At 38.8% G+C, this 16,761-nt stretch overlaps 1 protein-coding gene across 2 annotated transcripts in view; it reads right to left on the reverse strand.

Annotated features, from left to right (window-relative positions):
• Nucleotides 1–16,166, reverse strand: part of nrap (nebulin-related anchoring protein) — a 122,311-nt gene extending 106,145 nt beyond the window's left edge. For both annotated transcript variants that reach the window (XM_073027792.1, XM_073027790.1), the window contains exons 1-8: nucleotides 15,986–16,166; nucleotides 15,802–15,896; nucleotides 15,378–15,462; nucleotides 10,020–10,124; nucleotides 9,148–9,243; nucleotides 8,939–9,037; nucleotides 5,819–5,923; nucleotides 1–108 (exon numbers count right to left, since the gene is read on the reverse strand). In XM_073027792.1, coding sequence (XP_072883893.1) covers nucleotides 1–108; nucleotides 5,819–5,923; nucleotides 8,939–9,037; nucleotides 9,148–9,243; nucleotides 10,020–10,124; nucleotides 15,378–15,462; nucleotides 15,802–15,896; nucleotides 15,986–16,054 — 762 coding nt within the window. In that variant the 5' untranslated portion in view covers nucleotides 16,055–16,166. The remainder of the gene's footprint in view (nucleotides 109–5,818; nucleotides 5,924–8,938; nucleotides 9,038–9,147; nucleotides 9,244–10,019; nucleotides 10,125–15,377; nucleotides 15,463–15,801; nucleotides 15,897–15,985) is intronic.
• Nucleotides 16,167–16,761: the final 595 nt, after the last annotated feature.

The following is a 16,761-nucleotide window of genomic DNA, read 5'->3' on the forward strand; positions in this document are numbered from 1 at the left end:
ATCACTTGCAAGATCATTGGCTCTCTTGGCACTGTAGTATGCTGGTGTGATCATTGCTGGGAAACTCCCTTTCCCCTTCGCTTCCTCAAACTCAGCAGAGAACTCAGGCTGTCAAAGGAGAAGCAAATTGTAAGTCAACCCATATTGACAATTACATTTAAAGACCAGATTTTCTGATATATCACTGATACACACCTATTTATCTTTCTGACTTAAGCCTCAATATTCATTAATTTAAATTTGCAAATTAGCTAAATTATAACCCAGACTATTTACTTCAAATCTGTTACTCAAGAACTGAGATCACACTGATTTAATGTTCTTGATTTATCTTTGGTTTATTTCCAGTTTATTTGGGTTGCTTTTATTATTATCATTGCTTAACCAAACAGGTACTTTAGATCATTAAAACAAAATGCCAATGCACTAACTAGCTTTTTTTCAGCTGAAGTTATAACAACAAAATAAGATAGCATCACCTTCAAAGTTATCAGTTGTTTCCAGACTTTGATCAATCTGTTGCATTTCAACCTGAATAATCCAGCCATTTAACTGACTAGTGAATCCTATTTTGTGCCCACAAACAAATAGAATTGGTCGGCAGCCACATTTGGAAAGCCATATACTTTAATAGTAAAAATCCGTGATTCAAAGAGATTTGGCAATCCTCTAAAGAGTAACTTGCAGGTGGCAGGGAAAGTAAATACCATGTTAGCATTCATTTCGAGAGGACTAGAATATAAAAGCAAGGATGTCATGTCGAGACTTTATAAGACACTGATGAGGCCTCACTTGATAGATAGATAGATAGATAGATAGATAGATACTTTATTCATCCCCATGGGGAAATTCAACTTTTTTCCAATGTCCCATACACTTGTTGCAGCAAAACTAATTACATACAATACTTAACTCAGTAAAAATATATGCATCTAAAATCACCCTCTCAAAAAGCATTAATAATAGCTTTTAAAAAGTTCTTAAGTAGTTTTCTTAAATACATTGAGTCCTAACCCCGGCACTTTAACATATCTTACTCCTGGCGGTTGAACTGTAAAGCCGAATGGCATTGGGGAGTATTGACCTCTTCATCCTGTCTGAGGAGCATTGCATCGATAGCAACCTGTCGCTGAAACTGCTTCTCTGTCTCTGGATGGTGCTATGTAGAGGATGTTCAGGGTTTTCCATAATTGACCGTAGCCTACTCAGCGCCCTTCGCTCTGCTACCGATGTTATACTCTCCAGTACTTTGCCCACGACAGAGCCCGCCTTCCTTACAAGCTTATTAAGACGTGAGGCGTCCCTCTTCTTAATGCTGCCTCCCCAACACGCCACCACAAAGAAGAGGGCGCTCTCCACAACTGACCTATAGAACATCTTCAGCATCTCACTACAAACATTGAATGACGCCAACCTTCTAAGGAAGTACAGTCGACTCTGTGCCTTCCTGCACAAGGCATCTGTGTTGGCAGTCCAGTCTAGCTTGTCGTCTAACTGTACTCCCAGATACTTGTAGGTCTTAACCTGCTCCACACATTCGCCATTAATGATCACTGGCAGCATATGAGGCCTAGATCTCCTAAAGTCCACCACCATCTCCTTGGTCTTGGTGATATTGAGACGCAGGTAGTTTGAGTTGCACCATATCACAAAGTCCTGTATCAGTTTCCTATACTCTTCCTCCTGTCCATTCCTGACACACCCCACTATGGCTGTGTCATCAGCGAACTTCTGCACATGGCAGTTGTACTGAGAGCAGTTTTGGCCCCTTTTCTAAGAAAGGACGGAGAGGGTTCAAAGGAGGTTCACAAGAATTATTCCAGGAACAAAAAGGTTATCCTGTGAGGAGGGTTTGAGGGCTTTGGGCCTGTACTTGCTGCAATTAAGAAGAATGAGGGGAAATCTCATTGAAATCTATCGAACGTTGACAGAACTAGACAGAATAGATGTGGAGAGGATGTTTCCTATAGTGAGGGAATCAAGGACCAGAGGGCACAGCCTCAGAATATAGGGTGTCCATCTAGAACAGAGATGAAGAGGAATTTCTTTAGCCAGAGGGTGGTGAATCCGTGGAATCTGATGTGGAGGCCATGTCACTGTGTGTATTTAAGGTCGGGGTTGACAGGTTCATGATTAGTCAGAACATGAAAAGTTACTGGAAGAAGGCAAAGGAAAATGGATCAGCCATGATGAAGTGGCAGAGCAGACTCGATGGGCTGAATGACCCAATTCAGCTCCTATGCCTTATGGTCTTTTAAAAAAAGGCATAGTTAATATGGTAAAGCACATTACCACAAAACATTAACAATGTGAACAATAGAATTACAAAGGAAAATTCAACACTACAGATGATTTAATGACTTGCCTTGCCTTGAGGTAATATATTAAAAATTACAAGACCTGGCGTATATGATTTTTCATCCCATTCAAATGTGAATAGTCACAATCTTTTTCCCAGAGTAGGGTAGGCTAATGACTAAAGGGAATAGGTTTTAGGTGATGGAGGAAAGACTTAACAGGGATCTGAGATCAACTTTTTCCACACAGAGTGTGGTGAATTTCTGGAATGAGCTGTGAGAGGAAGATGTAAATTTCAGTACAATTATGGTGCCTAGATGACATTTAGATGGATACGTGGAGAGACTTAAAGGGATATGGGCCAAATGTTTGGGAAACAGTTCTAGCGCAAGTAGACAACTTGGTTGACGTGGCCAACGTGTGCTGTAGCGCCCCGTACAACTCTATGACAAGCAATTGACATCAGCATTTTTTAATGTGCAATCATTTGCTGGGAGATTTCCAAAACAAAAGGCAGGCGTCAATAATCAAAGTTTGTTCCTGTGACAGGTTACACCCCCATTTGAAATACCTAATATCATCAGCTTCCTTTGCCTGATACCAGGGGCAAGTTATAATTAGGAAATTTGGGGACACTCCCCATATTGTGGAATCAGAGGGAATTCCAGCTTCTTCTTGGAAGTTTTAATTTTAATTTCTAAAGGAATGTACATTTTGGTCACAGTCACTGCTTTAAGAGGCTGTTTAATTGGTGGTACACATTAGCAGCCCAACTCCTTTTTCACTCTTCAAAGTCCACGTGGACATGAGCAAATAAAATGGCTAACAGGATCAGTGTTTACTTCATATATTTAAAAAAATATTCTGTTTCAGTCAGCTACCAGCTAAACCAAAAACATGCCTAACTTAATATTAGGATAGAAGCATTTCATGTAGCCTCTGTGGATTCTCAACTCTCCCTCACACATACTACCTCCATCAAGGAGCCTCAGTAAGGTTGAATTACTACTTCCTTGTCCTGAAAAATAGCCATGCAGATATCTTTTGCATTAAAAACTAATTAGAAATAAATGGTCTGGAACAGAAGATTGTAATTCTGTAAAGATTTCTAACTTCTGCACCAATGGAATGAATCAAAGAAGTCAGAAAGGTGGTGGAGGCCAGGTACCTCTTGTCCATTCGACTTGCCACTGGGTGAAGAACGATACCTAGGTATACTAAGCTGAGGGGCAAACACACTTTACATCTAGTCTTTCAGCTCTTCTCAACCATGGAACACAACACCACTCATTTGAATGGGAATAATAACCCAATATGAAAAGGAAAGTGGTTTGAGATTCCTTTCTTCATGTTAATTATTGTTACTGTTTACAATTGTTATATATTTTTAATTTATCTTTTAACCTTTTACTATTTTAATCCATGTGTTTTGATTACACTCAATGGCCACTTTATTAGGTACACCTGTGCACCTGCTCATTTAAACAAATATTTAATCAGCCAATCATGTGGCAGCAACTCAATGCATAAAGGCATGAAGACATGGTCAAGAGGTTCAGTTATTGGTTGGACCAAACATCAGAAAGGGGGAAGAAACGTGATCTAAGTGACTTGACTGTGGAATGATCGCTGGTGCCAGATGGGGTGATTTGATTATCTCAGAATATGTGATCACCTAGGATTTTCATGCACAACAGTTTCTAGAGTTTACAGAGAATGGTGCATAAAACAAAAAAATCAGTAAGTGGCAGTTCTGTCGGGGAAACTGCTTTGTTAATAAAAGATGTCAGAGAAGAGAGCTAGACTGGTTCAAGGTGACAGGAAGGCAACAGTAATGCAAATAACCACATATTACAGCAGTGGTGTGCAGAAGAGCATCCATGTTGAACCTTGAAGTGGATAGTCTACAGCAGCAGAAGACCACAAACTTACCCTCAGCAGCAACTTTATAAGGTTCAGCAGATACCGAATGAAGTAGCCCACTGAGTGTATGTTTGACAAATACAGCTAATCTTTAATCTTTGAATGTTTTATTTAAATGCCTTTGCCCTCTGCATTTCATGGGATAGCAATGAGAACAAGACTTAAACCGGAGCTATATTAGTTTACAGTAACCAGGAGAATAGTTGAGGGACATGGACAGAATTGAGCAAAGCTTTTCACTGGTTCAGGTCGAATATAGAAAGACTGATTAATTTCATTGGGTATTTGTTGTACAGGAATGGCATTGGTAAAATAGTAAACGGAATTCAAGTCCCACTAAGGTAGGACGTGAAGCATAAAAATGTTAATGTTAAATTTCAATCTAAATATATTAGCACTTCCTTAGGAGTCTGTGGAGATTCAGCATGACATCTAACACTCTGACAAATCTATAGATGTGTGGTGAAGAGTATATTGACTGGCTGAATCACAGCCTGGTATGAAAACAACAATGCTCTTAAACGGGAAATCTTACAAAAGGTAGTGGATTTGGCCCAGTCCATCACAGGTAAAGCTCTCCTCACCATTGAGCACATCTACATGAAAGACTGTTATAGGAAAGCAGCATCCATCATCAGAGATCCCCACCACCCAGGCCATTCTCTCTTCTCAAACAAGAGAAAATCTGCAGATGCTGGAAATCCAAGCAACACACACAAAATGCTGGAGGAACTCAACGGGACAGGCAGCATCTATGTTAAAAAGTACAGCCAATGTTTTGGCCCGCTGAGATCCTCTGGCATTGTGTTTGTCATGCTTTCTTCTTACTGTTGCCCTCAAGAGCTTCAGGACTTTTTTATCACCAGGTTCAAGAACAGTTTCTACCTCTCAACCATCAGGCTCTTGAATAAAAAGGGATGACTCCACTCACTTGCCCCATCACTGAGATGTTCCTACAACCAATGATCTCACTATAAGGGCTCTTTAACTCATTATCGCAAGATCTCATTATTTATTGTGGTGAATCTGTGGAATTTATTGCCATAGGTGGCTGTGGAGGCCTAATCATTAGGTGTATTTAAGACAGCGGTTGATAGATTCTTGATTAGTCAGGCCATGAAGGGATATGGGGAGAAGGCAGGAAATTAGGGCTGAGAGGGAAAATGGATCAGCCATGTTGAAATTGTAAAGCAGTCTTGATGGCCTAAATGGCCTAATCTGTCTCCTATATCCTAAGGTCTTATGGTCTTATTTACATCGGCATTTACACAGTATTTTTGTCCTGCACTCTGGTTGATCTTTCATTTATCCAGTAATAGTTATGATTCTATAGATTTGCTGAGTATTCCCATAAGAAAAAGAATTTTGGGGTTAAATATGGTGACATATTTTGATAATGAAAAATATACTTAGACATACTTAGATAATGAAATTTACTTTGAACTTTAAACTATTAATTGACTTGCATTCTGTGTTATTAGCTGGTCAATTAGGAAATTCACTTTTATTAATATCAGTCAAATCATTCAGACAATCAGGAAAGTATTGAGGAGAGTGATGTTTGTGTATCAACATAATCTTTTGTTGCCCAACTAACCTGAGTGTACTTCAGTGAGTTCTCTCTTTTCATGGCCACTTCAGCACCTGCTGCTTGGTTCCATTGTTTTTCAATGTCCTTCTCGTATTCTTCACTATGTTGAAACTGGGATGTAAAATTTAAAAAGAAAATCAAGAGTATCAAATGTTGACTTAAATAAAACCAGAAAATGTTAGAATCACTCAGCAGGTCAGGAAACACCTGTGGGCATGAATATTTCAGAAATGATCTTTCACCAGTTTTCCAGGTTTGTTTTGTTCTAATTCTGACCCCTTTACTGTAAAATTCTCAAGTCCTTGGACTTTGAAACATTAACTTTAATTATTAATCATTCACTGAAATTATACTTCAGAGGTGTGCTTGCTTACAGCATAACAATCCAAAATAAAATTATTTAGATTCAGCTGGCTACAAATTTGATCATAACATGGAGTCAATTCTCGTGTAGTGTATGCCACACATGATTGAGTAAATTGGCAATATAGAACATTACAACTGGTTGCAGGCCATTCAGCCTACTAAATTCTACCAACCTTTTAACCTATTCTAAGATCAATCGAACCCTTCCCTCCTATACAGCTCAACAATTTTTCTATCATCCATGTGCCCACCCTTAATGTATCTGCCTCAACCACCACACCGTGGCAGGGTATTCCATGCACCCACCACTCTCTGCGTAAAAAACTTACCTCTGAAATCCCCCAGTACTTTCCTCCAATCATCTTAAAATTATGCCCCTGATATTAGCCATTTCCACTCTGAGAAAAAATCTCTGGCTGTCCACTCGATCCCTGCTTCTTGTCATTTTATATGCTATATAAATGCACAGAATTAGTCTGCCAGACTCAGTCATCTTCTAGTCTAGTCATTTAGTCTATGACTCAATGGTTAGTCACAGCATCTTTTCCAACCTGAAAGTGAGATTGGATAACCGAGACTCTGGTTTATGACAACTCTCTAGTTAATGGGAGAGGGAAACGCAAGGGCACTTTGCAAAGGCCAACTGTGGTTGTTACTTCCACTACAAACTCTAGCTCATGTAAAATAAGTTTTAATTAGCCTTTTGGACCATTCCAAGGTCCTTTCTGCACTTCCTGTTCACTGCTCGCAGCCCGGTGGGTGCAAACTGCAGTTAGCTACAGTCTGGGAAACAGCCTGAAACAGGCGTTCACATCCAAAGCAACACGCACAAAATGCAGCAAGAACTCAGCAAGTAGGGCAGCATCTATGGAAATAAATAGAGTCAATGTTTCGGGCCAAGACCCTCCTTCAGGACTGGAAGAAATGTCTCGGCCTGAAAATATGACTGTTTACTCATTTCTACAGATCTGCTTGACCTGCTGAGTTCCTCCAGCATTTTGCGTGTGTTGCTTTGGATTTCCAGCATCAGCAGAATCCCTCATATTTATGTTTACATCCAAATTGGCATCTATCAGACATACCTGGATGTCCCGAGAACATCCTAACCAATAAGGCTACTAGTTCATTATCAACAGGATTGAGTATGCCAATGTCACGTGCAGGAATTGTATATAATGGAATCAAATTGGAGTGCTAACTTCCTAAAATTAGGTATACCATACTATGGCAATTGCTGATTTTCACAGAATCCATGTTTCAGGCAACAAACATTTGCCATGAAAATAATGCAGATCCAACTTAAAATTATCAATACACTATTATAGTTACAAATCTGTTGTCATGAATTACATTATCCACTCAGTGATTAATTTTATCACTTACTATCTGCTTGATGTATTTCTTCACAATACTAATTAGAAACATATACACTACAAATATTAATGAAAAAAACTGAACAACCTTTTATGCAACGTTAACACAACCTTTCCCAATTTTAAAACAGAATAAGCATTAAAATCTACTAGATTTTATGCAACATTAATGACAAATAAGCTGGGAGAAATGATGCCTTTAATCATTTATAAGTTCTTAGAACTGTGACAATTTGTCGACATGTATTAGATTTCCTACTGCTCAGACATACATTAGGAACGGGGCATGTATTACATTTAATTTGGTTCAACTATCCCTCAATGTTAGTTAAAGCAGGCTTCTTATTATTACTGCTACTTGTGTAATACCCTGGGAAAGATTTCACTGCTAATGAAATGGTCTTTCTGTAGAAGCAGTGTTTGGGTTATGGTTAGAGATAATGGGTGCTTTGGAATATGAGTCATCAAATGAAGGGAGTGCGTTTGACATCAAGGTGATCTGGGTCTTTTGTTCAGCAGAAGATGCCGGAGAGGAGAGGTCATAGGAGTGGACTTGGAGTGGGGCCGGGAGTCAACGAAGCCCGGGGAAATCGGTGGAGGATCAGCAGAGGGGAAACTGAGCTCCAACTTGTGCACGTTAGACTGTTCCATTAAAATAGGCCCCTTTTCTTTTTCTTTACTAACCGTGTAGTCAAATTCAGAATTATAAAGTTAAATCGTTAATTGTGCATGGTGTACTATCTGGTATTTCGTGGTACTGATTTCTAACAGGGTAACGAATCACGCAGTATCCACACAAACAGGAGGTTTGAGATGAGCTTACACCTTAATCTCACACGTTTAGCAAGGCCAGAGATTGCCTTCCCTAGATTTACCAGCCAACAGAAGCTGAGTAAAAAATTACACTAATATGATCAGTTTGGATGAAACTTTTTCTACTTTAGACCCATGACCATTATTTGAAAGTCAAGCAAACATTCAAGGAAACATCAAACACCCAACATGCACAAAAAAAGTGCAAACAGCAAAGAAAGAGGCAATAACACACAGAATATTAAACATCAAAGTGCAGAATCTTTGAAACAGTCTAGGTATACTCAGTTTAGTTGCTTTTCATTCTCTAATTTAACAATCAAATTGTTGTAGTAGTGCAGGAATGAATAGCAATCCGCATTGCTGAGTTATAAATATATAATTATGTACTGCATCATTCACTAGTACTCTTTATTCTTATCTTTCAGCAGTATGTGATCTGTAGTCTGAAAATAAGAATGATCTAATCTACAGGTCTTACTCCTAAAGCAGCATTAAGAAACAGATCAGCGGAAACCAGACATGATACAACTTATTTAAGAATGAATAACTACATAAATCTCCCTTCACATACCTCACTGATTACTTTTTGTGCCTGGGGAACTTGTACAACCTCTTGACTTGTAGCAGAATACCAACTGTTACCTCCTCCATACATAGCTTGGAAAGCTTTCTGGAATGTTAGAAAAATGAGAAACCTTGTTTATTTATATCTAGTGACAAACCTTAACATGTACAACATAAAATATTGTTAACTTAGTAAGGCGAATAGTCATATGCTACCTCACTGATCAGATCCAGATTGTTCTGTGCTTGAAGTATGCCTGGTGGTAAGTGATATGATCCCTTCTTTTCATCCCAGTCTTTAGTATATTGCACCTGCAAACCAGAGTGATAAAGAAAACTCTCTCTTATTTGTTTGTATGTTTAAAATTAGTTCCCACAGAAACGAGAGAGAAAACACCAAACACTGAAAAACTGCAGGGTTCACATCCAATTTTCAAACTCTAATGTTTGAATCTAAGCCCAGGAACAATCCTCCCTACGTTGTGATAAATTTTGTAACTAAAACTTGCTGAACAAAGGCAAGATTCCATTTTTATATAATTTCAAAACAATTGTTACGAATATAATGTGGTAATATTTGATTTTGTACAATAGTGTAAATGGATCTAATTAGTCAGAATCCCATTTTAAATTTCTCCAGGGTTCTATCATCATTAGCCACACAGGATCTGAAAGTCTGCAGAATCATACAGTACCTGTAATCATCTCTACCGCTAACTCCACTAAAGTTTGTGGCATCAGTGAGAGGGCCATTAATTTATATGCCTTCATCGTACCCAACCCAACTACTGAAGAGGCTAAAGATAAGGAAGTCTGGTCCTTTGTTCCGCCTGGGAGAACTGCACTATCTGTACTGGGCAGCTCAATAAAAGATCCTTGCCGTGGAAATTCAAAGTGAATTGCTTCCAAGAGACAGGAATAGGCATGATCTGGCAGGCCCATCCCCAGAAACACTTCTGATTGCGGTGTTGGATTCTGACCACAGTTATGGCAGGTTTTAACTAAAACAGTTATAAATATTCAGGGCCACTGTCTTATTAATAATGAATTACAATGCCCACATTACACAATAAGATCAAATTGCTTACCTTACTGGCAAGTTGTCCGACACTACAGGCATGCTCAAGTTGCTTTGATTTTATATCCCACTGAAATACTGATTTGAATTTTTCGGCTTCCTCGCGGTACTTAATCTGAGTACAAAAATTCAGTAGACAGTTTACGATGATGAATTTTAAAACACATCTTTAGGGGTTCCTGTCCATAGTAATGCAGATATTGCAATTTCTTTTGAATCCAACCTCATATCCTTGACAACCAATGACATCACCTACAGGAGCCATGTACCTATTTTCTGTCTGTATTGTATTCCGTGTTGCGTGTTTATTATGGGTAATTTGTCATGTGGGTTGGGGTGTGGTAGAAGTGAGTGAGTATAATTATGTTCTCTTTGTCTTGGTTGTTCAGTTTAGTCTAGTTGAGAGTTAGAGGCAAATGAGGAATGATAAATGCTAAGCCAGGAAATTGGGGCCGAGAGGAAAATGGATCAGCCATGATGAAATGGTGATGGGCCAAATGGCCTAATTTTACCTCTATACCTTATGGTCATAATGTGTTAACAGCAGCTCCAACTCCAGCCATCTCCTACCACCAACAAAGTCTCAGACTGTAACTGTATGGAAGTAACTCCAAATTACTTGGTCACACATTGTCCTGACTTGGAAAACTCTCTGTTCTTACATTATTACAGAGCCTAAATCCTGAAACAAACAACACAAATAATACATCGAGAACTCCTTCCAACATGGACTGCAACAGCTCTAGCAGGCAGCTCCATTCGATAGATTCTGGAATTGTACCGGATGACTGGAAAATTGCAAATGTTACTCCGCTATTTAAGAAGGGTGGGAGGCAGCAGAAAGGAAACTATAGACCTGTTAACCTGACATCAATGGTTGGGAAGTTGTTGGAATCGATTGTTAGGGATGAGATTACGGAGTACCTGGAAGCACATGACAAGATAGGCCAAAGCCAGCATGGTTTCCTGAAAGGAAAATCCTGCCTGACAAACCTATTGCAATTTTTTGAGGAAGTTACAAGCAGGGTAGACAAAGGAGATGCAGTAGACGTGGTGTACTTGGATTTTCAGAAGGCCTTTGACAAGGTGCCACACAGGAGGCTGCTTAACAAAATAAGAGCCCATGGAATTACAGGGAAGTTACTAGCATGGGTGGAGTTTTCATTGATCGGCAGAAAACAGAGATTGGGAATAAAGGAATCCTATTCTGGCTGGCTGCCGGTTACCAGTGGAGTTCCACAGGGGTCGGTGTTGGGACCGTTGCTTTTTACAATGTATGTCAATGATTTCGACTACGGCATTAATGGATTTGTGGTTAAATTTGCCAATGATACGAAGGTAGGTGGAGGAGCGGGTAGTGTTGAGGAAACAGAGAGCCTGCAGAGACTTAGATAGTTTAGGGGAATGGACAAAGAAGTGGCAAATGAAATATAATGTTGGAAAATATATGGTTATGCACTTTGGTGGAAGAAATAAATGGGCAGACTATTATTTAGATGGAGAGAGAATTCAAAACACAGACTTGGGAGTCCTTGTGCAGGATTCCCTAAAGGTTAACCTCCAGATTCAGTCAGTGGTGAAGAAGGCAAATGCAATGTTGGCATTCATTTCTAGAGGTGTAGAATATAAGAGCAGGGATGTGATGTTGAGGCTCTATAAGGCACTTGTGAGACCACACTTGGAGTATTATGGGCAGTTTTGGACTCCTTATTTTAGAAAGGATATACTGACATTGGAGAGGGTTCAGAGAAAATTCATGAGAATGATTCCAGGAATGAAGGGGTTACCTTATGAGGAACATCTGGCAGCTCTTGGGCTGTATTCCCTGGAGTTCAGGAGAATGAGGGGGGATCTCATAGAAGCATTCTGAATGTTAAAAAGCCTGGACAGATTAGATATGGCAAAGTTGTTTCCCATGGTAGAGGAGTCTAGGACAAGAGGGCGTGACTTCAGGATTGAAGGACATGCAATAAGAACAGAGATGTGGAGAAATTACTTTAGTCAGAGGGTGGTAAATCTGTGGAATTTGTTGCCACGAGTGGCTGTGGAGGTCAAGTCATTGGGTGCATTTGAGGCAGAGATAGATAGGTTCTTGAGTAGCCCGGGCATCAAAGGGTATGGGGTGAAGGCAGGGGAGTGGGGATAACTGGAAGAATTGGATCAGCCATAATTGAATGGTGGAGCAGACTCAATGGACCGGATGGCCTACTTTTGCTCCTTTATCTTATGGTCTTATGGGTAATTAGAGATGGACAACAAATGTTCACATATGGTAAGCAAACAAAATAAAGTCCTTTTGTGTTCTAATTAGTTGTAATTAGCTCTGGATGCATGCTTCATTTCCTTGTTGGACTTTTCAGAATTAAACATTTTCAACTTGAGAGCAACAGGAACATTATATCACTGAAGTTGAATAGACTGAGTTAAATTCCTTTCTTCAAAAAATTCTGCTATGTAAGTAGATGGAGTGGTGATCTGCCCCATATAAATAAACAGAAACAGAAATCATTTGAAAAGCAAGAAACAGTAAACAGAGTTAACAGAAAGTAGATCGAACAATGCAGCTAAAAATTCAGCAATTTATTTACTTCAACTGCAAATTCTGGTCCCATGCCTAATTTGAAATAAGAGCAGAATTTCACCTCCAATAAATGGTGAAATATTAATAACATTTGGTTGTATACAGTGCCTATAAAAAGTATTCACCTCCCTTCGGATATTTTCATTTTTTATTGTTTTACAATGCTGAACCACAGCGGATATAATTTGGCTTTTTGACACCGATCAACAGAAAAAGACTCCTTTGTGTCAAAGTGATCTAAGTTAATTACAGATATAAAACACAAAATAATTCATTGCATAAGTAATCACACCCCCCCCCCCTTTAATATGACACACAAAATCATCACTGATGCAGCCAATTGGTTTTAGAAATCACATAATTCATTAAATGGAGACTACCAGGTGCAGTCAAGGTGTTAAAATTGAATGTAGAAAAATACACCCATATCTGGAAAGTCCAACTGTTGGTGAGTCAGTATCCTGGCAAAAACTACACCATGAAGAAAAAAGAACACTCCAAGCAACTTCACAAAAAGGTTATTGAAAAGCACAAGTCAGGAGATAGATACAAGAAAATTTCCAAGTCACTGAATATCCCTCAGAGTAGAGTTAAGTCAAATCATCAAGAAATGGAAAGAATATGGCACAGCTGTAAATCTGCCTAGAGCAGGCCATCCTCAGAAACTGGGTGACTATGCCAGAAGGGGACTAGTGCGGGAGGCCACCAAGAGACCTATGACAACTCTGGAGGAGTTACAAGCTTCAGTGGCTGAGATGGGAGATACTGCACATACAACTGTTACCCAGGTGCTTCACCAGTCACAGCTTTATGTGAGTGGCTAAGAGAAAGCTACCATTGAAAAAACACTCACATGAAATCTCGGCTAGAGTTTGCCAGAAGGTATGTGGGAGTCTCTGAAGTCAGCTGGAAGAAGGTGATATGGTATGATAAAACCAAAATTGAGCTCTTCGGCCATCAGACTAAACACTATGTTTGGTGCAAGCCAAACACCGCAGATCGTCAAAACACATCATCCCTACCATGAAGCATCACGCTGCGTCATGCTGTGGGGATGCTTCACTGCAGCAAACTCTGGAAGGCTTGTGAAGGTAGAGAGTAAAACGAATGCAGCAAAATGCAGGGAAATCCTGGAGGAAAAAGTGATGCAGTCTACAAGAGATTTGTTTTCCAGCAAGACAATGACACCAAGCATAAAGCCAAAGCCGCACAGGAATGGCTTAAAAACAACAAAGTTAATGTCCTGGAGTGGCCAAGTCAGAGTCCAGACCTCAATCCAATTGAGAATTTGTGCTGGACTTGAAAGGGGCTGTTCACTCATGATCCCCATGCTGTCTGACAGAGCTTGAACAATTTTGTAAAGAAGAATGGGGGAAAATTGCAGTGTTGAGATGTGCAAAGCTGATAGAGACCTATACATACAGACTCAAGGCTGTAATTGCTGCCAAAGGTGCATCTACTAAATACTGACTTGAAGGAGGTGAACACTTATGCAATCAATTATTTTGTGTTTTATATTTGTAATTAATTTAGATCACTTTGTAGAGATCAGTTTTCACTTTTACACGAAAGTCTTTTTCTATTGATCAGTGTCAAAAAAGCCAAATTAAATCCACTGTGATTCAAACGTAAAACAATAAAATATGAAAACTTCCAAGGGGGTAAATACTTTTTATAGGCACTGTACTCACTTACCTGCTTTAGAAGAAAAAGGATTTATATTTCCATTAAAAATATTACTATTTTTTTTTAAAAAATTAAATTTTTTTTAATTAAGCCGTACCACAAGCATTATAAATGTCTGTTCTGCACGGACTGAATTAGCACCACAGTCTGGTTGACTTGATCGTTACCCACAAAGTTCCATACTGTTCTATTCAGTTACTGGTATCAGTCAGAATTCATGTTGAATAGTATTAGATGAATTGAATTAGAATTAGACAAAATAAAATTCATTGAATAGTAGAATTAGACGAAATAGAATTCACATTGAATAATATTAGACGACCTTGTTCCTTCTTTGTAAATTAACACAAATGAGACATAGTCACTTTAAACAGAAAAAAAAATGTTATTTTGGTTTTGCTAGTTTCTGGTGCAGATTGAAATTTATATTCCATTTGTTATGGAATCAAGTTAAGCCCAAACTAAAGTGTAACTGGAATAAAAGACATTAGGGGCTGACAATAATGTTATACCAATGAACATTAACAACAAACGACATGCGAGCGGGTTTGCGAAAGCTATCATATATAACATAAGAAAATAGATAGAATGTGTATGCGACGACGTTTTCGTTATTTGCTTTTCGTACCTGCATGGTTAACTTATTAAGGATCGGTTTCAACGTACTAAGTCACGGCATTTTATTTTAGCAACACAAAAACAGATTTGTGATTTGTAACTAAAAGCAACAGAAGACGATAAGAGTTTACGAGAAGTTAAGCCGGGTGTATAATTTGAATTTGTACATGAAGTCGGAAGTTTCATGCCACATTTGCCATCCTGAAATAGATGTTCCCGTAACACGGGCTCCTTCCAAAATTTGGATATCACCAAAAGTTACTGGAAGCTAGTATTGAATCACTGTAAAACCTGTCCACTATGAAGTACTAAATTACCGGTAGATACAATTTACTAACTCATTTATTGTTTAAATTGAAATAATACCCATTCTTAAAGGAGACGACAAAAACCATTGGGACTCATTTCGAACTGTTGAAGTGACTGGCGCCTTGAGGGATCTTTAAGAATGAAATGTTTTCACGGTTTTTTTTGTGTACCCACCTCACTAGATTCGCTTTGCTTCTTTACGTTCATGTTCAGAGGAGTGTCAAGTATACTGGTGAACTTATTGACTTTGGGGTTGTGCCTGAGAATTAAGCAAAACCATTGCACTTAATTGATAAAAATGGAATTAATAGAACTGTCCAGTAAGTTCCCCTAAAGTTACCCAGGCAAGTTTCTCCAATCATACAATCTATTCTTACTATTAATAGGTTGACGAATTCCGATGGTATAAATATCTAAAATTAGAATAGTTGTGACACTGTCGGTGTACACAGGAAAAACAGAAATAGATTTGAGCCAGAATTACTAATGACATTGTTTTTAGTGTTAATATTTTGCTATATTTTAAAGATATAATAATCATAATATAATATTTCGCAAACTGTCACAGAAGTTCCCGCTAATATTAAAAATCACTTACGCCTGACAATATGGTTTCTTCTGATGGCTAATAAAATTGTTAACTGTTAGAATCATTTTGCAGACCTCACAATGAAAACAAGACTTGTGCCATGTCTGTGGATAGCAAAATAAACATGTTATTAATTGTCCATGATCTTCATTAGTAATGGTATTTCATTTAAAGTCTAGAGATTATCACTTACTTGATCCAAGCAAACTACTTTCTCCGCGGGATAAACCCCGAAACCACAGCGGGCGCACGGTGTATTCATTGTGAATGTTGATTTATAAGTCAAGGATAAAAACTTTACTTTCCCCCGAGCTGTGCTTTTTGGCCCCCGTCTTTTCACTGCGTCTGTACTCAAACCTGTCGCGAGCAGTCAAGAGCTTTATTTCACGGCTAATCCCGTCCTGTACCCACTCCTCATCCATTGGTCGGAACTATTCGTTACCGGGCTCGGATCTTCAGAATACGGTTTGTGAATGGTCAGCGAAGCGGTCAATCACAGAGCGCTCTCATGTGCGAGTTGTATCAGATTGGGAGAGTGACGGTGGTCAGAAATGTCTCGTCCCAAAATAGTAGGAAGTGATATGATACTGTTTACAATTTGACATCAACCACCTGTAAAAGGGAACTGACAACATATTACCAGCAAAATTAAAAAAAATAGTTAAATTAAGTTCAATAGCTTGAAGCACAATTCAGTTTCCTGTGGTTATTTTTTATTATTAATGGTCACAACACATGCTTTAAAGTTGTCCAGAGTTTTCCCAAGGTAAACTACTGGTTTATTATTGTTTGTTCAGTGTGTCTAGTATTTCTTTTCATTATCACTTTGGTTATCAACTAAATATCATAAACCAACACCGCAAATGGTGCATTCGAGTTGGACGTAGAAAGTTGGTGGGGGTATTGAGGGCTATGGTCAATGGGAAAAGATAGTTTAAATAATTCGGCATGGACTGGATGGGGTATGAC

The sequence above is a fragment of the Hemitrygon akajei genome, chromosome 23, assembly GCF_048418815.1.
Source record: "Hemitrygon akajei chromosome 23, sHemAka1.3, whole genome shotgun sequence".
Lineage (NCBI taxonomy): Eukaryota > Metazoa > Chordata > Chondrichthyes > Myliobatiformes > Dasyatidae > Hemitrygon > Hemitrygon akajei.